At 44.1% G+C, this 25,000-nt stretch overlaps 1 protein-coding gene across 2 annotated transcripts in view; it reads left to right on the plus strand.

The window, feature by feature from the left end:
- Positions 1 to 25,000, plus strand: part of LOC128699873 (protein O-mannosyl-transferase TMTC1) — a 158,785-nt gene that overhangs the window by 87,798 nt on the left and 45,987 nt on the right. For both annotated transcript variants that reach the window (XM_070102310.1, XM_070102311.1), the window contains exon 10: positions 16,485 to 16,628. In XM_070102310.1, coding sequence (XP_069958411.1) covers positions 16,485 to 16,628 — 144 coding nt within the window. The remainder of the gene's footprint in view (positions 1 to 16,484; positions 16,629 to 25,000) is intronic.

Consider the following 25,000-nt stretch of genomic DNA (forward strand, 5'->3'; position numbering starts at 1 on the left):
AATGTTGTAGTGATCTACATCCCCAGGTGAGTGTTGTAGTGATCTACATCCCCAGGTGAATGTTGTAGTGATCTACATCCCCAGGTGAATGTTGTAGTGATCTACATCCCCAGGTGAATGTTGTAGTGATCTACATCCCCAGGTGAGTGTTGTAGTGATCTACATCCCCAGGTGAGTGTTGTAGTGATCTACATCCCCAGGTGAATGTTGTAGTGATCTACATCCCCAGGTGAATGTTGTAGTGATCTACATCCCCAGGTGAGTGTTGTAGTGATCTACATCCCCAGGTGAATGTTGTAGTGATCTACATCCCCAGGTGAATGTTGTAGTGATCTACATCCCCAGGTGAATGTTGTAGTGATCTACATCCCCAGGTGAGTGTTGTAGTGATCTACATCCCCAGGTGAATGTTGTAGTGATCTACATCCCCAGGTGAATGTTGTAGTGATCTACATCCCCAGGTGAATGTTGTAGTGATCTACATCCCCAGGTGAATGTTGTAGTGATCTACATCTCCAGGTGAGTGTTGTAGTGATCTACATCCCCAGGTGAATGTTGTAGTGATCTACATCCCCAGGTGAGTGTTGTAGTGATCTACATCCCCAGGTGAATGTTGTAGTGATCTACATCCCCAGGTGAGTGTTGTAGTGATCTACATCCCCAGGTGAGTGTTGTAGTGATCTACATCCCCAGGTGAGTGTTGTAGTGATCTACATCCCCAGGTGAATGTTGTAGTGATCTACATCCCCAGGTGAGTGTTGTAGTGATCTACATCCCCAGGTGAGTGTTGTAGTGATCTACATCCCCAGGTGAATGTTGTAGTGATCTACATCTCCAGGTGAGTGTTGTAGTGATCTACATCCCCAGGTGAATGTTGTAGTGATCTACATCCCCAGGTGAGTGTTGTAGTGATCTACATCCCCAGGTGAATGTTGTAGTGATCTACATCCCCAGGTGAGTGTTGTAGTGATCTACATCCCCAGGTGAATGTTGTAGTGATCTACATCCCCAGGTGAATGTTGTAGTGATCTACATCCCCAGGTGAATGTTGTAGTGATCTACATCCCCAGGTGAGTGTTGTAGTGATCTACATCCCCAGGTGAGTGTTGTAGTGATCTACATCCCCAGGTGAATGTTGTAGTGATCTACATCCCCAGGTGAGTGTTGTAGTGATCTACATCCCCAGGTGAGTGTTGTAGTGATCTACATCCCCAGGTGAGTGTTGTAGTGATCTACATCCCCAGGTGAATGTTGTAGTGATCTACATCCCCAGGTGAATGTTGTAGTGATCTACATCCCCAGGTGAATGTTGTAGTGATCTACATCCCCAGGTGAGTGCTGTAGTGATCTACATCCCCAGGTGAGTGCTGTAGTGATCTACATCCCCAGGTGAGTGCTGTAGTGATCTACATCCCCAGGTGAATGTTGTAGTGATCTACATCCCCAGTGTTGTAGTGATCTACATCCCCAGGTGAATGTTGTAGTGATCTACATCCCCAGGTGAATGTTGTAGTGATCTACATCCCCCAGGTGAATGTTGTAGTGATCTACATCCCCAGGTGAGTGTTGTAGTGATCTACATCCCCAGGTGAGTGCTGTAGTGATCTACATCCCCAGGTGAATGTTGTAGTGATCTACATCCCCAGGTGAATGTTGTAGTGATCTACATCCCCAGGTGAATGTTGTAGTGATCTACATCCCCAGGTGAGTGCTGTAGTGATCTACATCCCCAGGTGAGTGCTGTAGTGATCTACATCCCCAGGTGAATGTTGTAGTGATCTACATCCCCAGGTGAATGTTGTAGTGATCTACATCCCCAGGTGAATGTTGTAGTGATCTACATCCCCAGGTGAATGTTGTAGTGATCTACATCCCCAGGTGAGTGCTGTAGTGATCTACATCCCCAGGTGAGTGTTGTAGTGATCTACATCCCCAGGTGAGTGCTGTAGTGATCTACATCCCCAGGTGAATGTTGTAGTGATCTACATCCCCAGGTGAATGTTGTAGTGATCTACATCCCCAGGTGAATGTTGTAGTGATCTACATCCCCAGGTGGTGAGTGCTGTAGTGATCTACATCCCCAGGTGAATGTTGTAGTGATCTGTAGTGAGTGATCTACATCCCCAGGTGAATGTTGTAGTGATCTACATCCCCAGGTGATGTTGTAGTGATCTACATCCCCAGGTGAGTGTTGTAGTGATCTACATCCCCAGGTGAGTGTTGTAGTGATCTACATCCCCAGGTGAATGTGATCTACATCCCCAGGTGAATGTTGTAGTGATCTACATCCCCAGGTGAGTGTTGTAGTGATCAACATCCCCAGGTGAGTGCTGTAGTGATCTACATCCCCAGGTGAGTGCTGTAGTGATCTACATCCCCAGGTGAGTGTTGTAGTGATCTACATCCCCAGGTGAGTGTTGTAGTGATCTACATCCCCAGGTGAGTGCTGTAGTGATCTACATTCCCAGGTGAATGTTGTAGTGATCTACATCCCCAGGTGAGTGTTGTAGTGATCTACATCCCCAGGTGAGTGTTGTAGTGATCAACATCCCCAGGTGAATGTTGTAGTGATCTACATCCCCAGGTGAATGCTGTGATCTACATCCCCAGGTGAATGTTGTAATGATCTACATCCCCAGGTGAGTGTTGTAGTGATCTACATCCCCAGGTGAATGTTGTTGTGATCTACATCCCCAGGTGAGTGTTGTAGTGATCTACATCCCCAGGTGAATGTTGTAGTAATCTACATCCCCAGGTGAATGTTGTAGTGATCTACATCCCCAGGTGAATGTTGTAGTGATCTCCATCCCCAGGTGAGTGTTGTAGTGATCTACATCCCCAGGTGAGTGTTGTAGTGATCCACATCCCCAGGTGATTGTTGTAGTGATCTACATCCCCAGGTGAATGTTGTAGTGATCTACGTCCCCAGGTGAATGTTGTAGTGATCTACATCCCCAGGTGAATGTTGTAGTGATCTACATCACCTGTTTAATGTTGTAGTGATCTACATCCCCAGTTGAATGTTGTAGTGATCTACATCCCCAGGTGAGTGTTGTAGTGATCTACATCCCCAGGTGAATGTTGTAGTGATCTACATCCCCAGGTGAGTGTTGTAGTGATCTACATCCCCAGGTGAGTGTTGTAGTGATCTACATCCCCAGGTGAATGTTGTAGTGATCTACATCCCCAGGTGAATGTTGTAGTGATCTACATCCCCAGGTGAATGTTGTAGTGATCTACATCCCCAGGTGAATGTTGTAGTGATCTACATCCCCAGGTGAATGTTGTAGTGATCTACATCCCCAGGTGAATGTTGTAGTGATCTACATCCCCAGGTGAATGTTCTAGTGATCTACATCCCCAGGTGAATGTTGTAGTGATCTACATCCCCAGGTGAATGTTGTAGTGATCTACATCCCCAGGTGAGTGTTGTAGTGATCTACATCCTCAGGTGAATGTTGTAGTGATCTACATCCCCAGGTGAGTGTTGTAGTGATCTACATCCCCCAGGTGAATGTTGTAGTGATCTACATCCCCCAGGTGAATGTTGTAGTGATCTACATCCCCCAGGTGAATGTTGTAGTGATCTACATCCCCAGGTGAATGTTGTAGTGATCTACATCCCCAGGTGAATGTTGTAGTGATCTACATCCCCAGGTGAATGTTGTAGTGATCTACATCCCCAGGTGAATGTTGTAGTGATCTACATCCCCAGGTGAATGTTGTAGTGATCTACATCCCCAGGTGAATGTTGTAGTGATCTACATCCCCAGGTGAATGTTGTAGTGATCTACATCCCCCAGGTGAATGTTGTAGTGATCTACATCCCCAGGTGAGTGTTGTAGTGATCTACATCCCCAGGTGAATGTTGTAGTGATCTACATCCCCAGGTGAATGTTGTAGTGATCTACATCCCCAGGTGAGTGTTGTAGTGATCTACATCCCCAGGTGAATGTTGTAGTGATCTACATCCCCAGGTGAATGTTGTAGTGATCTACATCCCCAGGTGAATGTTGTAGTGATCTACATCCCCAGGTGAATGTTGTAGTGATCTACATCCCCAGGTGAATGTTGTAGTGATCTACATCCCCAGGTGAGTGTTGTAGTAATCTACATCCCCAGGTGAATGTTGTAGTGATCTACATCCCCAGGTGAATGTTGTAGTGATCTACATCCCCAGGTGAGTGCTGTAGTGATCTACATCCCCAGGTGAATGTTGTAGTGATCTACATCCCCAGGTGAATGTTGTAGTGATCTACATCCCCAGGTGAATGTTGTAGTGATCTACATCCCCAGGTGAATGTTGTAGTGATCTACATCCCCAGGTGAATGTTGTAGTGATCTACATCCCCAGGTGAATGTTGTAGTGATCTACATCCCCAGGTGAATGTTGTAGTGATCTACATCCCCAGGTAAGTGTTGTAGTGATCTACATCCCCAGGTGAATGTTGTAGTGATCTACATCCCCAGGTGAATGTTGTAGTGATCTACATCCCCAGGTGAATGTTGTAGTGATCTACATCCCCAGGTGAATGTTGTAGTGATCTACATCCCCAGGTGAATGTTGTAGTGATCTACATCCCCAGGTGAGTGTTGTAGTGATCTACATCCCCAGGTGAATGTTGTAGTGATCTACATCCCCAGGTGAATGTTGTAGTGATCTACATCCCCAGGTGAGTGTTGTAGTGATCTACATCCCCAGGTGAATGTTGTAGTGATCTACATCCCCAGGTGAATGTTGTAGTGATCTACATCCCCAGGTGAATGTTGTAGTGATCTACATCCCCAGGTGAATGTTGTAGTGATCTACATCCCCAGGTGAATGTTGTAGTGATCTACATCCCCAGGTGAGTGTTGTAGTAATCTACATCCCCAGGTGAATGTTGTAGTGATCTACATCCCCAGGTGAATGTTGTAGTGATCTACATCCCCAGGTGAGTGCTGTAGTGATCTACATCCCCAGGTGAATGTTGTAGTGATCTACATCCCCAGGTGAATGTTGTAGTGATCTACATCCCCAGGTGAGTGTTGTAGTGATCTACATCCCCAGGTGAATGTTGTAGTGATCTACATCCCCCAGGTGAATGTTGTAGTGATCTACATCCCCAGGTGAATGTTGTAGTGATCTACATCCCCAGGTGAATGTTGTAGTGATCTACATCCCCCAGGTGAATGTTGTAGTGATCTACATCCCCAGGTGAATGTTGTAGTGATCTACATCCCCAGGTGAATGTTGTAGTGATCTACATCCCCAGGTGAATGTTGTAGTGATCTACATCCCCAGGTGAATGTTGTAGTGATCTACATCCCCAGGTGAATGTTGTAGTGATCTACATCCCCAGGTGAATGTTGTAGTGATCTACATCCCCAGGTGAATGTTGTAGTGATCTACATCCCCAGGTGAATGTTGTAGTGATCTACATCCCCAGGTGAGTGCTGTAGTGATCTACATCCCCAGGTGAATGTTGTAGTGATCTACATCCCCAGGTGAATGTTGTAGTGATCTACATCCCCAGGTGAATGTTGTAGTGATCTACATCCCCAGGTGAGTGCTGTAGTGATCTACATCCCCAGGTGAGTGTTGTAGTGATCTACATCCCCAGGTGAGTGCTGTAGTGATCTACATCCCCAGGTGAATGTTGTAGTGATCTACATCCCCAGGTGAATGTTGTAGTGATCTACATCCCCAGGTGAATGTTGTAGTGATCTACATCCCCAGGTGAGTGCTGTAGTGATCTACATCCCCAGGTGAGTGCTGTAGTGATCTACATCCCCAGGTGAATGTTGTAGTGATCTACATCCCCAGGTGAGTGCTGTAGTGATCTACATCCCCAGGTGAATGTTGTAGTGATCTACATCCCCAGGTGAGTGCTGTAGTGATCTACATCCCCAGGTGAGTGCTGTAGTGATCTACATCCCCAGGTGAGTGCTGTAGTGATCTACATCCCCAGGTGAGTGCTGTAGTGATCTACATCCCCAGGTGAATGTTGTAGTGATCTACATCCCCAGGTGAGTGTTGTAGTGATCAACATCCCCAGGTGAGTGCTGTAGTGATCTACATCCCCAGGTGAGTGCTGTAGTGATCTACATCCCCAGGTGAGTGTTGTAGTGATCTACATCCCCAGGTGAGTGTTGTAGTGATCTACATCCCCAGGTGAGTGCTGTAGTGATCTACATTCCCAGGTGAATGTTGTAGTGATCTACATCCCCAGGTGAGTGTTGTAGTGATCTACATCCCCAGGTGAGTGTTGTAGTGATCAACATCCCCAGGTGAATGTTGTAGTGATCTACATCCCCAGGTGAATGCTGTGATCTACATCCCCAGGTGAATGTTGTAATGATCTACATCCCCAGGTGAGTGTTGTAGTGATCTACATCCCCAGGTGAATGTTGTTGTGATCTACATCCCCAGGTGAGTGTTGTAGTGATCTACATCCCCAGGTGAATGTTGTAGTGATCTACATCCCCAGGTGAATGTTGTAGTGATCTACATCCCCAGGTGAATGTTGTAGTGATCTCCATCCCCAGGTGAGTGTTGTAGTGATCTACATCCCCAGGTGAGTGTTGTAGTGATCCACATCCCCAGGTGATTGTTGTAGTGATCTACATCCCCAGGTGAATGTTGTAGTGATCTACGTCCCCAGGTGAATGTTGTAGTGATCTACATCCCCAGGTGAATGTTGTAGTGATCTACATCCCCTGTTTAATGTTGTAGTGATCTACATCCCCAGTTGAATGTTGTAGTGATCTACATCCCCAGGTGAGTGTTGTAGTGATCTACATCCCCAGGTGAATGTTGTAGTGATCTACATCCCCAGGTGAGTGTTGTAGTGATCTACATCCCCAGGTGAGTGTTGTAGTGATCTACATCCCCAGGTGAATGTTGTAGTGATCTACATCCCCAGGTGAATGTTGTAGTGATCTACATCCCCAGGTGAATGTTCTAGTGATCTACATCCCCAGGTGAATGTTGTAGTGATCTACATCCCCAGGTGAATGTTGTAGTGATCTACATCCCCAGGTGAATGTTGTAGTGATCTACATCCCCAGGTGAATGTTCTAGTGATCTACATCCCCAGGTGAATGTTGTAGTGATCTACATCCCCAGGTGAATGTTGTAGTGATCTACATCCCCAGGTGAGTGTTGTAGTGATCTACATCCTCAGGTGAATGTTGTAGTGATCTACATCCCCAGGTGAGTGTTGTAGTGATCTACATCCCCCAGGTGAATGTTGTAGTGATCTACATCCCCCAGGTGAATGTTGTAGTGATCTACATCCCCCAGGTGAATGTTGTAGTGATCTACATCCCCAGGTGAATGTTGTAGTGATCTACATCCCCAGGTGAATGTTGTAGTGATCTACATCCCCAGGTGAATGTTGTAGTGATCTACATCCCCAGGTGAATGTTGTAGTGATCTACATCCCCAGGTGAATGTTGTAGTGATCTACATCCCCAGGTGAATGTTGTAGTGATCTACATCCCCAGGTGAATGTTGTAGTGATCTACATCCCCAGGTAAGTGTTGTAGTGATCTACATCCCCAGGTGAGTGTTGTAGTGATCTACATCCCCAGGTGAATGTTGTAGTGATCTACATCCCCAGGTGAATGTTGTAGTGATCTACATCCCCAGGTGAGTGTTGTAGTGATCTACATCCCCAGGTGAATGTTGTAGTGATCTACATCCCCAGGTGAATGTTGTAGTGATCTACATCCCCAGGTGAATGTTGTAGTGATCTACATCCCCAGGTGAATGTTGTAGTGATCTACATCCCCAGGTGAATGTTGTAGTGATCTACATCCCCAGGTGAGTGTTGTAGTGATCTACATCCCCAGGTGAATGTTGTAGTGATCTACATCCCCAGGTGAATGTTGTAGTGATCTACATCCCCAGGTGAGTGCTGTAGTGATCTACATCCCCAGGTGAATGTTGTAGTGATCTACATCCCCAGGTGAATGTTGTAGTGATCTACATCCCCAGGTGAATGTTGTAGTGATCTACATCCCCAGGTGAATGTTGTAGTGATCTACATCCCCAGGTGAATGTTGTAGTGATCTACATCCCCAGGTGAATGTTGTAGTGATCTACATCCCCAGGTGAATGTTGTAGTGATCTACATCCCCAGGTGAAGTGTTGTAGTGATCTACATCCCCAGGTGAATGTTGTAGTGATCTACATCCCCAGGTGAATGTTGTAGTGATCTACATCCCCAGGTGAATGTTGTAGTGATCTACATCCCCAGGTGAATGTTGTAGTGATCTACATCCCCAGGTGAATGTTGTAGTGATCTACATCCCCAGGTGAGTGTTGTAGTGATCTACATCCCCAGGTGAATGTTGTAGTGATCTACATCCCCAGGTGAATGTTGTAGTGATCTACATCCCCAGGTGAGTGTTGTAGTGATCTACATCCCCAGGTGAATGTTGTAGTGATCTACATCCCCAGGTGAATGTTGTAGTGATCTACATCCCCAGGTGAATGTTGTAGTGATCTACATCCCCAGGTGAATGTTGTAGTGATCTACATCCCCAGGTGAATGTTGTAGTGATCTACATCCCCAGGTGAGTGTTGTAGTAATCTACATCCCCAGGTGAATGTTGTAGTGATCTACATCCCCAGGTGAATGTTGTAGTGATCTACATCCCCAGGTGAGTGCTGTAGTGATCTACATCCCCAGGTGAATGTTGTAGTGATCTACATCCCCAGGTGAATGTTGTAGTGATCTACATCCCCAGGTGAGTGTTGTAGTGATCTACATCCCCCAGGTGAATGTTGTAGTGATCTACATCCCCCAGGTGAATGTTGTAGTGATCTACATACCCCAGGTGAATGTTGTAGTGATCTACATCCCCAGGTGAATCTTGTAGTGATCTACATCCCCCAGGTGAATGTTGTAGTGATCTACATCCCCAGGTGAATCTTGTAGTGATCTACATCCCCAGGTGAATGTTGTAGTGATCTACATCCCCAGGTGAATGTTGTAGTGATCTACATCCCCAGGTGAATGTTGTAGTGATCTACATCCCCAGGTGAATGTTGTAGTGATCTACATCCCCAGGTGAATGTTGTAGTGATCTACATCCCCAGGTGAATGTTGTAGTGATCTACATCCCCAGGTGAATGTTGTAGTGATCTACATCCCCAGGTGAGTGCTGTAGTGATCTACATCCCCAGGTGAATGTTGTAGTGATCTACATCCCCAGGTGAGTGCTGTAGTGATCTACATCCCCAGGTGAATGTTGTAGTGATCTACATCCCCAGGTGAGTGTTGTAGTGATCTACATCCCCAGGTGAATGTTGTAGTGATCTACATCCCCAGGTAAGTGTTGTAGTGATCTACATCCCCCAGGTGAATGTTGTAGTGATCTACATCCCCAGGTGAGTGTTGTAGTGATCTACATCCCCCAGGTGAATGTTGTAGTGATCTACATCCCCCAGGTGAATGTTGTAGTGATCTACATCCCCAGGTGAATGTTGTAGTGATCTACATCCCCCAGGTGAATGTTGTAGTGATCTACATCCCCAGGTGAATGTTGTAGTGATCTACATCCCCCAGGTGAATGTTGTAGTGATCTACATCCCCAGGTGAGTGTTGTAGTGATCTACATCCCCAGGTGAGTGTTGTAGTGATCTACATCCCCAGGTGAGTGTTGTAGTGATCTACATCCCCAGGTGTGTTGTAGTGATCTACATCCCCAGGTGAATGTTGTAGTGATCTACATCCCCAGGTGAATGTTGTAGTGATCTACATCCCCAGGTGAGTGTTGTAGTGATCTACATCCCCAGGTGAATGTTGTAGTGATCTACATCCCCAGGTGAATGTTGTAGTGATCTACATCCCCTGTTTAATGTTGTGGTGATCTACATCCCCAGTTGAATGTTGTAGTGATCTACATCCCCAGGTGAGTGTTGTAGTGATCTACATCCCCAGGTGAATGTTGTAGTGATCTACATCCCCAGGTGAGTGTTGTAGTGATCTACATCCCCAGGTGAATGTTGTAGTGATCTACATCCCCAGGTGAATGTTGTAGTGATCTACATCCCCAGGTGAATGTTGTAGTGATCTACATCCCCAGGTGAATGTTGTAGTGATCTGCATCCCCAGGTGAATGTTGTAGTGATCTACATCCCCAGGTGAGTGTTGTAGTGATCTACATCCTCAGGTGAATGTTGTAGTGATCTACATCCCCAGGTGAGTGTTGTAGTGATCTACATCCCCCAGGTGAATGTTGTAGTGATCTACATCCCCCAGGTGAATGTTGTAGTGATCTACATCCCCCACGTGAATGTTGTAGTGATCTACATCCCCAGGTGAATGTTGTAGTGATCTACATCCCCAGGTGAATGTTGTAGTGATCTACATCCCCAGGTGGATGTTGTAGTGATCTACATCCCCAGGTGAATGTTGTAGTGATCTACATCCCCAGGTGAATGTTGTAGTGATCTACATCCCCAGGTGAATGTTGTAGTGATCTACATCCCCAGGTGAATGTTGTAGTGATCTACATCCCCAGGTAAGTGTTGTAGTGATCTACATCCCCAGGTGAATGTTGTAGTGATCTACATCCCCAGGTGAATGTTGTAGTGATCTACATCCCCAGGTGAATGTTGTAGTGATCTACATCCCCAGGTGAATGTTGTAGTGATCTACATCCCCAGGTGAATGTTGTAGTGATCTACATCCCCAGGTGAATGTTGTAGTGATCTACATCCCCAGGTGAGTGTTGTAGTGATCTACATCCCCAGGTGAATGTTGTAGTGATCTACATCCCCAGGTGAATGTTGTAGTGACATACATCTCCAGGTGAGTGTTGTAGTGATCTACATCCCCAGGTGAATGTTGTAGTGATCTACATCCCCAGGTGAATGTTGTAGTGATCTACATCCCCAGGTGAATGTTGTAGTGATCTACATCCCCAGGTGAATGTTGTAGTGATCTACATCCCCAGGTGAATGTTGTAGTGATCTACATCCCCAGGTGAGTGTTGTAGTGATCTACATCCCCAGGTGAATGTTGTAGTGATCTACATCCCCAGGTGAATGTTGTAGTGATCTACATCCCCAGGTGAGTGCTGTAGTGATCTACATCCCCAGGTGAATGTTGTAGTGATCTACATCCCCAGGTGAATGTTGTAGTGATCTACATCCCCAGGTGAGTGTTGTAGTGATCTACATCCCCCAGGTGAATGTTGTAGTGATCTACATCCCCCAGGTGAATGTTGTAGTGATCTACATCCCCCAGGTGAATGTTGTAGTGATCTACATCCCCAGGTGAATCTTGTAGTGATCTACATCCCCCAGGTGAATGTTGTAGTGATCTACATCCCCAGGTGAATCTTGTAGTGATCTACATCCCCAGGTGAATGTTGTAGTGATCTACATCCCCAGGTGAATGTTGTAGTGATCTACATCCCCAGGTGAATGTTGTAGTGATCTACATCCCCAGGTGAATGTTGTAGTGATCTACATCCCCAGGTGAATGTTGTAGTGATCTACATCCCCAGGTGAATGTTGTAGTGATCTACATCCCCAGGTGAATGTTGTAGTGATCTACATCCCCAGGTGAGTGCTGTAGTGATCTACATCCCCAGGTGAATGTTGTAGTGATCTACATCCCCAGGTGAGTGCTGTAGTGATCTACATCCCCAGGTGAATGTTGTAGTGATCTACATCCCCAGGTGAGTGTTGTAGTGATCTACATCCCCAGGTGAATGTTGTAGTGATCTACATCCCCAGGTAAGTGTTGTAGTGATCTACATCCCCCAGGTGAATGTTGTAGTGATCTACATCCCCAGGTAAGTGTTGTAGTGATCTACATCCCCCAGGTGAATGTTGTAGTGATCTACATCCCCAGGTGAATGTTGTAGTGATCTACATCCCCAGGTGAGTGTTGTAGTGATCTACATCCCCAGGTGAATGTTGTAGTGATCTACATCCCCAGGTGAGTGTTGTAGTGATCTACATCCCCAGGTGAATGTTGTAGTGATCTACATCTCCAGGTGAGTGTTGTAGTGATCTACATTCCCAGGTGAATGTTGTAGTGATCTACATCTCCAGGTGAGTGTTGTAGTGATCTACATTCTTAGGTGAGTGTTGTAGTGATCTACATCCCCAGGTGAATGTTGTAGTGATCTACATCCCTAGGTGAGTGTTGTAGTGATCTACATCCCCAGGTGAATGTTGTAGTGATCTACATCTCCAGGTGAGTGTTGTAGTGATCTACATCCCCAGGTGAATGTTGTAGTGATCTACATCCCCAGGTGAATGTTGTAGTGATCTACATCTCCAGGTGAGTGTTGTAGTGATCTACATCTCCAGGTGAGTGTTGTAGTGATCTACATCCCCAGGTGAATGTTGTAGTGATCTACATCCCCAGGTGAATGTTGTAGTGATCTACATCTCCAGGTGAGTGTTGTAGTGATCTACATCCCCAGGTGAATGTTGTAGTGATCTACATCCCCAGGTGAATGTTGTAGTGATCTACATCTCCAGGTGAATGTTGTAGTGATCTACATCCCCAGGTGAGTGTTGTAGTGATCTACATCCCCAGGTGAATGTTGTAGTGATCTACATCTCCAGGTGAGTGTTGTAGTGATCTACATCCCCAGGTGAATGTTGTAGTGATCTACATCCCCAGGTGAGTGTTGTAGTGATCTACATACCCAGGTGAATGTTGTAGTGATCTACATCTCCAGGTGAATGTTGTAGTGATCTACATCCCCAGGTGAGTGTTGTAGTGATCTACATCCCCCAGGTGAATGTTGTAGTGATCTACATCCCCACGTGAGTGTTGTAGTGATCTACATCCCCAGGTGAGTGTTGTAGTGATCTACATCCCCAGGTGAATGTTGTAGTGATCTACATCCCCAGGTGAGTGTTGTAGTGATCTACATCCCCAGGTGAGTGTTGTAGTGATCTACATCCCCAGGTGAATGTTGTAATGATCTACATCCCCAAGTGAAATATTCCTTATGTACCTCAAGAGATGTGTATATCTCTGTGTATACACATCAACATTTATATCTCACTTATATACACTGAAAACTGCGTATATCTTACCGTATTTCTTAATTCACTACTGTTGTTAACAGGCTGGGTTATTTCCCCTCTTGTTCACAGCCTGGGTTATTTCCCCTTGTGTTAAGTCTGGGATATTTCCCCGCTTGTTCACAGCCTGGGTTATTTCCCCTTGTGTTAAGTCTGGGATATTTCCCCGCTTGTTCACAGCCTGGGTTATTTCCCCTTGTGTTAAGTCTGGGATATTTCCCCGCTTGTTCACAGCCTGGGTTATTTCCCCTTGTGTTAAGTCTGGGTTATTTCCCCTCTTGTTCACAGCCTGGGTTATTTCCCCTTGTGTTAAGTCTGGGTTATTTCCCCTCTTGTTCACAGCCTGGGTTATTTCCCCTTGTGTTAAGTCTGGGATATTTCCCCGCTTGTTCACAGCCTGGGTTATTTCCCCTTGTGTTAAGTCTGGGATATTTCCCCGCTTGTTCACAGCCTGGGTTAATTCCCCTTGTGTTAAGTCTGGGATATTTCCCCTCTTGTTCACAGCCTGGGTTATTTCCCCTTGTGGAAATGGTATGGTGATACCGACAAGATGTGGAAAAAGACACTTATGTACAGTTCAGGACATTTATTAAAGGAAACGTTTCGCCACGAGTGGCTTCTTCAGTCCTAATACAGAGAAAACTAAGAAAACATTTATATATATAGTGGCAGGAGTCAGGTGAGGTGATGCGTGGGTAGAGGTGGTAGTAGTAGTAGTAGTAGTAGTAGTAGTAGTAGTAGTAGTAGTAGTAGTAGTAATGGAACTAAGGAGGTGAGGCAAGAGAGGGACCTGCTGGCATCAAGTAACACCAGTTCCCAGGATGGGTAATATCCTCTTGCTTAGTAATTTTGAAATACTGTAACTACCGGATCTTTGCTTTATAGTGTTATAGCTTCAAGAACCGTTTCTCCTTTCTGCAAGACTGCATTGAAGAAATGGTCGCACCTAGATCCACTCCACACCATCTCACAGATTCTAAACATCCCTTCTCTCCTGCTACTTACCACTACCTACGAGAGTGCAAGGAAGATCTATCAGCTTGCTCCAAAGATTATTACCATAGTGCTCACTTCCCTTCCCGCTCCTGACAGACGCACCGCCGAACACATCCTAAGCAAAGTTACCACCGCCAACCTACAGCAGAAACTACGGCTCTCAAGAAAACTTTCCTCTCTCTGTCAACACAGCAAATGGAAAGATATTGGTAGAGCTGACATCATCAATAACCTTTCTTCTTATGCTCTCAGTGATACAGAATCCGAAGCACTCAGCTTAGGTCTGAAGTTTGCTACTGGCATACGGAAGCCTAAATGCGAGTTAGACACAGTGATCAAAAACCATTTCTTCGGTGACTCTGAGTTTAACAAAGGTTTCATACAAGGACTTATTGCAGCTGCAGTTTCTGAACCTAGTCGTCCAGTCATTCCTCGTCGCTACATCCAGGCACTCAAAAACTTAGCTACTAATAATGATATCCTCATCACCACAGCGGACAAAGGGGGAGGAGTGGTCATCCTCAATAGTACAGACTACGTTAGTAAGATGCAAGATTTATTGAACGACGCCAACACATACGTTTCCATCCCCGAACATGTATGGAAGAAAGAAACAGATTCTTTTCTCAGTAAGACCCGCAGCATACTCAGGAAATCAGAAGAAGGTAAAAAGCTCTTGCGCCACATCCCTACCAACCCCAAGTCAGCAAGACTTTATGGTTTACCAAAGACCCACAAACCAAATGTGCCTATGAGACCCATTACATCTGGAATCGGCAGCGCCCCTCACAGTCTAGCAGGAGTTTTGGCGAAATATTTGTCAAAGCTCCTGGGTACAATCAGTCAGGCTCATCTAAAGCATTCGGGTGACCTCCTTAACCGTATCAGGGATCTCGACATGAGTGATAAGAAGCTTGCAAGTTTTGATGTGACTGCCTTATTCACCAATGTCCCAGTTGATCAAGCCATTGATCTTCTTCGCAGGGTGATTAAAGATGATACAGAGTTACCTGTACCCCGCCAAGATTTTGTGAGCCTTGTCGAACTTTGTGTTCGTTATAACTGTTTTAGGTTTGAGGACAAGAAGTACAAACAACTCTTCGGACTAGCCATGGGATCCCCCCTTAGTGCAGTTCTTGCCAATTTATATATGGAGGACCTGGAATCAAGTAGGATCCTCAGTAACATCCCTCGCTCAGTTACATGGATGCGGTACGTAGATGATATTTTGGTCATTGTACCCAAAAATCTTGACGTACGGGGCATCCTCAACACCATCAACACTCTGGAACCTACTATTAAATTTACACTAGAGGAGGAGAAGGACAACCAATTACCTTTTCTCGACGTTCTCTTACGCACAGGGGAAAATAAACTTTCTTTTAAAGTCTACCGGAAGCCTACCTACAAGAACGATCTTCTACATTTCTTCTCTCACCATGACACAAGAACTAAAAGAGGGGTAGTTATTGGCTTCTTTCTGAGAGCCTACAGAATTTCCAGTCCACAGTTCCTCGAAGAAGAATGTACATACATCACCAACTCTTTTAGTTCACTGCACTTTCCCCTACACTTCATACGTGACTGCAGGAAACGTGCGGCACGTATCCTAAGCAAGACCAACACCTATCAAATTGAAGAAAAGCCTCCAAGTTACATCGTTTTACCGGTCAGCAACGTTGCCACTAATGTTTCAAACATGTTTGACAGAAAACTGGCTAAAATATCTACCAGCTCTTCAACTACTATTAGGAACCTGATACAAAAACCCAAGCATGATTCTGGCACAAGTGCAGGAATCTACACTATACCATGTGGGGGGTGTGACAAAGTATATGTAGGGGAAACAGCCAGAACTCTGATGACCGCAAAAACGCATTTGTTCAACATAGAGACGATGTTGGACACCTCATGAAATTCAATGAAGCTAAACTAGTTATTAAAGAAGACGACTTAAGACGGAGAAAATGCATTGAAGCTGCACTAATTTCTGTCAGTAACACTATAAAGCAAAGATCCGGTAGTTACAGTATTTCAAAATTACTAAGCAAGAGGATATTACCCATCCTGGGAACTGGTGTTACTTGATGCCAGCAGGTCCCTCTCTTGCCTCACCTCCTTAGTTCCATTACTACTACTACTACTACTACTACTACTACTACTACTACTACTACTACTACTACCACCTCTACCCACGCATCACCTCACCTGACTCCTGCCACTATATATATAAATGTTTTCTTAGTTTTCTCTGTATTAGGACTGAAGAAGCCACTCGTGGCGAAACGTTTCCTCTAATAAATGTCCTGAACTGTACATAATGTGTCTTTTTCCACATTTCCCCTTGTGTTAAGTCTGGGATATTTCCCCTCTTGTTCACAGCCTGGGTTATTCAGTACTGTTCTCTAACATCATGAATTATATCCCCTCGTGTTGACAGCCTGGGTTACTCACTACTGATGGGTGTGGGTGTGTCAAGAGTGGGTCGTGTACGGGCGCCCTGCCTCCTGCTGCTACTGCTGGTGTTCTCGTGTAGGACGCTGCACAGGAACACAGACTGGAACACCAGGGAGACCCTCTTCCTGTGAGTAAACTTGTCTGGAGCATGTTACTGCTGACTCATGTTAGTGAGTAAACTTGTCTGGTGCATGTTACTGCTGACTCATGTTAGTAAACTTATCTGGAGCATGTTACTACTGACTCATGTTAGTAAACTTGTCTGGTGCATGTTACTGCTGACTCATGTTAGTGAGTAAACTTGTCTGGTGCATGTTACTGCTGACTCATATTAGTAAACTTATCTGGAGCATGTTACTGCTGACTCATGTTAGTAAACTTGTCTGGTGCATGTTACTGCTGACTCATGTTAGTAAACTTGTCTGGTGCATGTTACTGCTGACTCATGTTAGTGAGTAAACTTGTCTGGTGTATGTTACTGCTGACTCATGTTAGTGAGTAAACTTGTCTGGAGCATGTTACTGCTGATTCATGTTAGTGAGTAAACTTGTCTGGAGCATATTACTGCTGACTCATGTTAGTGAGTAAACTTGTCTGGTGCATGTTACTGCTGACTCATGTTAGTGAGTAAACTTGTTTGGTGCATGTTACTGCTGACTCATGTTAGTGAGTAAACTTGTCTGGTGCATGTTACTTCTGACTCATGTTAGTGAGTAAACTTGTCTGGTGCATGTTACTGCTGACTCATGTTAGTGAGTAAACTTGTCTGGAGCATGTTACTGCTGACTCATGTTAGTGAGTAAACTTGTCTGGAGCATGTTACTGCTGACTCATGTTAGTGAGTAAACTTGTCTGGAGCATGTTACTGCTGACTCATGTCAGTGAGTAAACTTGTCTGGAGCATGTTACTGCTGACTCATGTTAGTGAGTAAACTTGTCTGGAGCATGTTACTGCCGACTCATGTTAGTGAGTAAACTTGTCTGGAGCATGTTACTGCTGACTCATGTTAGTGAGTAAACATGTCTGGAGCATGTTACTGCTGACTCATGTTAGTGAGTAAACTTGTCTGGTGCATGTCACTGCTGACTCATGTTAGTGAGTAAACTTGTCTGGAGCATGTTACTGCTGACTCATGTTAGTGAGTAAACTTGTCTGGAGCATGTTACTGCTGACTCATGTTAGTGAGTAAACTTGTCTGGAGCATGTTACTGCTGACTCATGTTAGTGAGTAAACTTGTCTGGAGCATGTTACTGCTGACTCATGTTAGTGAGTAAACTTGTCTGGTGCATGTTACTGCTGACTCATGTTAGTGAGTAAACTTGTCTGGAGCATGTTACTGCTGACTCATGTTAGTGAGTAAACTTGTCTGGTGCATGTTACTGCTGACTCATGTTAGTAAACTTATCTGGAGCATGTTACTACTGACTCATGTTAGTAAACTTGTCTGGTGCATGTTACTGCTGACTCATGTTAGTGAGTAAACTTGTCTGGTGCATGTTACTGCTGACTCATGTTAGTAAACTTATCTGGAGCATGTTACTGCTGACTCATGTTAGTGAGTAAACTTGTCTGGTGTATGTTACTGCTGACTCATGTTAGTGAGTAAACTTGTCTGGAGCATGTTACTGCTGACTCATGTTAGTGAGTAAACTTGTCTGGTGCATGTTACTGCTGACTCATGTTAGTGAGTAAACTTGTTTGGTGCATGTTACTGCTGACTCATGTTAGTGAGTAAACTTGTCTGATGCATGTTACTTCTGACTCATGTTAGTGAGTAAACTTATCTGGTGCATGTTACTGCTGACTCATGTTAGTGAGTAAACTTGTCTGGAGCATGTTACTGCTGACTCATGTTAGTGAGTAAACTTGTCTGGAGCATGTTACTGCTGACTCATGTTAGTGAGTAAACTTGTCTGGAGCATGTTACTGCTGACTCATGTCAGTGAGTAAACTTGTCTGGAGCATGTTACTGCTGACTCATGTTAGTGAGTAAACTTGTCTGGAGCATGTTACTGCCGACTCATGTTAGTGAGTAAACTTGTCTGGAGCATGTTACTGCTGACTCATGTTAGTGAGTAAACATGTCTGGAGCATGTTACTGCTGACTCATGTTAGTGAGTAAACTTGTCTGGTGCATGTCACTGCTGACTCATGTTAGTGAGTAAACTTGTCTGGAGCATGTTACTGCTGACTCATGTTAGTGAGTAAACTTGTCTGGAGCATGTTACTGCTGACTCATGTTAGTGAGTAAACTTGTCTGGAGCATGTTACTGCTGACTCATGTTAGTGAGTAAACTTGTCTGGAGCATGTTACTGCTGACTCATGTTAGTGAGTAAACTTGTCTGGTGCATGTTACTGCTGACCCATGTTAGTGAGTAAACTTGTCTGGAGCATGTTACTGCTGACTCATGTTAGTGAGTAAACTTGTCTGGTGCATGTTACTGCTGACTCATGTTAGTAAACTTATCTGGAGCATGTTACTACTGACTCATGTTAGTAAACTTGTCTGGTGCATGTTACTGCTGACTCATGTTAGTGAGTAAACTTGTCTGGTGCATGTTACTGCTGACTCATGTTAGTAAACTTATCTGGAGCATGTTACTGCTGACTCATGTTAGTGAGTAAACTTGTCTGGTGTATGTTACTGCTGACTCATGTTAGTGAGTAAACTTGTCTGGAGCATGTTACTGCTGACTCATGTTAGTGAGTAAACTTGTCTGGTGCATGTTACTGCTGACTCATGTTAGTGAGTAAACTTGTCTGGAGCATATTACTGCTGACTCATGTTAGTGAGTAAACTTGTCTGGTGCATGTTACTGCTGACTCATGTTAGTGAGTAAACTTGTTTGGTGCATGTTACTGCTGACTCATGTTAGTGAGTAAACTTGTCTGGTGCATGTTACTTCTGACTCATGTTAGTGAGTAAACTTGTTTGGTGCATGTTACTGCTGACTCATGTTAGTGAGTAAACTTCTCTGGAGCATATTACTGCTGACTCATGTTAGTGAGTAAACTTGTCTGGAGCATGTTACTGCTGACTCATGTTAGTGAGTAAACTTGTCTGGAGCATGTTACTGCTGACTCATGTTAGTGAGTAAACTTGTCTGGAGCATGTTACTGCTGACTCATGTTAGTGAGTAAACTTGTCTGGAGCATGTTACTGCCGACTCATGTTAGTGAGTAAACTTGTCTGGAGCATGTTACTGCTGACTCATGTTAGTGAGTAAACATGTCTGGAGCATGTTACTGCTGACTCATGTTAGTGAGTAAACTTGTCTGGTGCATGTTACTGCTGACTCATGTTAGTGAGTAAACTTGTCTGGAGCATGTTACTGCTGACTCATGTTAGTGAGTAAACTTGTCTGGAGCATGTTACTGCTGACTCATGTTAGTGAGTAAACTTGTCTGGAGCATGTTACTGCTGACTCATGTTAGTGAGTAAACTTGTCTGGAGCATGTTACTGCTGACTCATGTTAGTGAGTAAACTTGTCTGGTGCATGTTACTGCTGACTCATGTTAGTGAGTAAACTTGTCTGGTGCATGTTACTGCTGACTCATGTTAGTGAGTAAACTTGTCTGGTGCATGTTACTGCTGACTCATGTTAGTGAGTAAACTTGTCTGGAGCATGTTACTGCTAACTCATGTTAGTAAACTTGTCTGGCGCATGTTACTGCTGACTCATGTTAGTAAACTTGTCTGAAGAATGTTACTGCTGACTCATGTTAGTGAGTAAACTTGTCTGGAGCATGTTACTGCTGACTCATGTTAGTGAGTAAACTTGTCTGGAGCAAGTTACTGCTGACTCATGTTAGTGAGTAAACTTGTCTGGTGCATGTTACTGCTGACTCATGTTAGTGAGTAAACTTGTCTGGAGCATGTTACTGCTGACTCATGTTAGTAAACTTGTCTGGAGCATGTTACTGCTGACTCATGTTAGTAAACATGTCTGGAGCATGTTACTGCTGACTCATGTTAGTAAACATGTCTGGAGCATGTTAGTGCTGACTCATGTTAGTGAGTAAACTTGTCTGGTGCATGTTACTGCTGACTCATGTTAGTGAGTAAACTTGTCTGGAGCATGTTACTGCTGACTCATGTTAGTAAACTTGTCTGGAGCATGTTACTGCTGACTCATGTTAGTGAGTAAACTTGTCTGGAGCATGTTACTGCTGACTCATGTTAGTAAACTTGTCTGGAGCATGTTACTACTGACTCATGTTAGTGAGTAAACTTGTCTGGAGCATGTTACTGCTGACTCATGTTAGTGAGTAAACATGTCTGGAGCATGTTACTGCTGACTCATGTTAGTAAACTTGTCTGGAGCATGTTACTGCTGACTCATGTTAGTGAGTAAACTTGTCTGGAGCATGTTACTGCTGACTCATGTTAGTGAGTAAACTTGTCTGGAGCATGTTACTGCCGACTCATGTTAGTGAGTAAACTTGTCTGGAGCATGTTACTGCTGACTCATGTTAGTGAGTAAACATGTCTGGAGCATGTTACTGCTGACTCATGTTAGTGAGTAAACTTGTCTGGTGCATGTTACTGCTGACTCATGTTAGTGAGTAAACTTGTCTGGAGCATGTTACTGCTGACTCATGTTAGTGAGTAAACTTGTCTGGAGCATGTTACTGCTGACTCATGTTAGTGAGTAAACTTGTCTGGAGCATGTTACTGCTGACTCATGTTAGTGAGTAAACTTGTCTGGAGCATGTTACTGCTGACTCATGTTAGTGAGTAAACTTGTCTGGTGCATGTTACTGCTGACTCATGTTAGTGAGTAAACTTGTCTGGTGCATGTTACTGCTGACTCATGTTAGTGAGTAAACTTGTCTGGTGCATGTTACTGCTGACTCATGTTAGTGAGTAAACTTGTCTGGAGCATGTTACTGCTGACTCATGTTAGTAAACTTGTCTGGCGCATGTTACTGCTGACTCATGTTAGTAAACTTGTCTGAAGAATGTTACTGCTGACTCATGTTAGTGAGTAAACTTGTCTGGAGCATGTTACTGCTGACTCATGTTAGTGAGTAAACTTGTCTGGAGCAAGTTACTGCTGACTCATGTTAGTGAGTAAACTTGTCTGGTGCATGTTACTGCTGACTCATGTTAGTGAGTAAACTTGTCTGGAGCATGTTACTGCTGACTCATGTTAGTAAACTTGTCTGGAGCATGTTACTGCTGACTCATGTTAGTAAACATGTCTGGAGCATGTTACTGCTGACTCATGTTAGTAAACATGTCTGGAGCATGTTAGTGCTGACTCATGTTAGTGAGTAAACTTGTCTGGTGCATGTTACTGCTGACTCATGTTAGTGAGTAAACTTGTCTGGAGCATGTTACTGCTGACTCATGTTAGTAAACTTGCCTGGAGCATGTTACTGCTGACTCATGTTAGTGAGTAAACTTGTCTGGAGCATGTTACTGCTGACTCATGTTAGTAAACTTGTCTGGAGCATGTTACTACTGACTCATGTTAGTGAGTAAACTTGTCTGGAGCATGTTACTGCTGACTCATGTTAGTAAACTTGTCTGGTGCATGTTACTGCTGACTCATGTTAGTAAACTTGTCTGGAGCATGTTACTGCTGACTCATGTTAGTGAATAAACTTGTCTGGTGCATGTTACTGCTGACTCATGTTAGTAAACTTGTCTGGAGCATGTTACTGCTGACTCATGTTAGTGAATAAACTTGTCTGGAGCATGTTACTGCTGACTCATGTTAGTAAACTTGTCTGGAGCATGTTACTGCTGACTCATGTTAGTGAGTAAACTTGTCTGGAGCATGTTACTGCTGACTCATGTTAGTGGGTAAACTTGTTTGGTGCATGTTACTGCTGACTCATGTTAGTGAGTAAACTTGTCTGGAGCATGTTACTGCTGACTCATGTTAGTGAGTAAACTTGTCTGGAGCATGTTACTGCTGACTCATGTTAGTGAGTAAACTTGTCTGGTGCATGATACTGCTGACTCATGTTAGTGAGTAAACTTGTCTGGAGCATGTTACTGCTGACTCATGTTAGTGAGTAAACTTGTTTGGTGCATGTTACTGCTGACTCATGTTAGTGAGTAAACTTGTCTGGAGCATGTTACTGCTGACTCATGTTAGTGAGTAAACTTGTCTGGCGCATGTTACTGCTGACTCATGTTAGTGAGTAAACTTGTCTGGAACATCTTACTGCTGACTCATGTTAGTGAGTAAACTTGTTTGGTGCATGTTACTGCTGACTCATGTTAGTGAGTAAACTTGTTTGGAGCATGTTACTGCTGACTCATGTTAGTGAGTAAACTTGTCTGGAGCATGTTACTGCTGACTCATGTTAGTGAGTAAACTTGTCTGGTGCATGTTACTGCTGACTCATGTTAGTAAACTTGTCTGGAGCATGTTACTGCTGACTCATGTTAGTGAGTAAATTTGTCTGGAGCATGTTACTGCTGACTCATGTTAATGAGTAAACTTGTCTGGAGCATGTTACTGCTGACTTATGTTAGTGAGTAAACATGTCTGGAGCATGTTACTGCTGACTCATGTTAGTGAGTAAACATGTCTGTGCATGTTACTTCTGACTCATGTTAGTGAGTAAACATGTCTGGAGCATGTTACTGCTGACTCATGTTAGTGAGCAAACATGTCTGGAGCATGTTACTGCTGACTCATGTTAGTAAACTTGTCTGGAGCATGTTACTGCTGACTCATGTTAGTGAGTAAACTTGTCTGGAGCATGTTACTGCTGACTCATGTTAGTAAACTTGTCTGGTGCATGTTACTGCTGACTCATGTTAGTAAACTTGTCTGGAGCATGTTACTGCTGACTCATGTTAGTGAGTAAACTTGTCTGGAGCACGTTACTGCTGACTCATGTTAGTAAACTTGTCTCGTGCATGTTACTGCTGACTCATGTTAGTGAGTAAACTTGTTTGGTGCATGTTACTGCTGACTCATGTTAGTGAGTAAACTTGTCTGGAGCATGTTACTGCTGACTCATGTTTGTGAGTAAACTTGTCTGGAGCATGTTACTGCTGACTCATGTTAGTGAGTAAACTTGTCTGGAGCATGTTACTGCTGACTCATGTTAGTGAGTAAACTTGTCTGGAGCATGTTACTGCTGACTCATGTTAGTGAGTAAACTTGTCTGGAGCATGTTACTGCTGACTCATGTTAGTGAGTAAACATGTCTGGAGCATGTTACTGCTGACTCATGTTAGTGAGTAAACTTGTCTGGAGCATGTTACTGCTGACTCATGTTAGTGAGTAAACTTGTCTGGAGCATGTTACTGCTGACTCATGTTAGTAAACTTGTCTGGAGCATGTTACTGCTGACTCATGTTAGTGAGTAAACTTGTCTGGAGCATGTTACTGCTGACTCATGTTAGTGAGTAAACTTGTCTGGAGCATGTTACTGCTGACTCATGTTAGTGAGTAAACATGTCTGGTGCATGTTACTGCTGACTCATGTTAGTGAGTAAACTTGTCTGGTGCATGTTACTGCTTACTCATGTTAGTAAACTTGTCCGGAGAATGTTACTGCTGACTCATGTTAGTGAGTAAACTTATCTGGTGCATGTTACTGCTGACTCATGTTAGTGAGTAAACTTGTCTGGAGCATGTTACTGCTGACTGATGTTAGTAAACATGTCTGGAGCATGTTACTGCTGACTCATGTTAGTAAGTGAACTTGTCTGGAGCATGTTACTGCTGACTCATGTTAGTGAGTAAACATGTCTGGAGTATGTTACTGCTGACTCATGTTAGTAAACATGTCTGGAGCATGTTACTGCTGACTCATGTTAGTAAGTGAACTTGTCTGGAGCATGTTACTGCTGACTCATGTTAGTGAGTAAACATGTCTGGTGCATGTTACTTCTGACTCATGTTAGTGAGTAAACATGTCTGGAGTATGTTACTGCTGACTCATGTTAGTGAGTAAACATGTCTGGAGCATGTTACTGCTGACTCATGTTAGTAAACTTGTCTGGTGCATGTTACTGCTGACTCATGTTAGTAAACATGTCTGGAGCATGTTACTGCTGACTCATGTTAGTAAACATGTCTGGAGCATGTTACTGCTGACTCATGTTAGTAAGTGAACTTGTCTGGAGCATGTTACTGCTGACTCATGTTAGTGAGTAAACATGTCTGGAGTATGTTACTGCTGACTCATGTTAGTAAACATGTCTGGAGCATGTTACTGCTGACTCATGTTAGTAAGTGAACTTGTCTGGAGCATGTTACTGCTGACTCATGTTAATGAGTAAACATGTCAGGAGTATGTTACTGCTGACTCATGTTAGTAAACATGTCTGGAGCATGTTACTGCTGACTCATGTTAGTAAACTTGTCTGGAGCATGTTACTGCTGACTCATGTTAGTAAACATGTCTGGAGCATGTTACTGCTGACTCATGTTAGTAATAATGATTGATGTTCACAGCAACTGGTGATACCGATGTTTATGCATATAATGTCTATAGTGCCTGATGTATACAGTAACTGA

The sequence above is a fragment of the Cherax quadricarinatus genome, chromosome 81, assembly GCF_038502225.1.
Source record: "Cherax quadricarinatus isolate ZL_2023a chromosome 81, ASM3850222v1, whole genome shotgun sequence".
Classification (NCBI taxonomy): Eukaryota; Metazoa; Arthropoda; class Malacostraca; order Decapoda; family Parastacidae; genus Cherax; species Cherax quadricarinatus.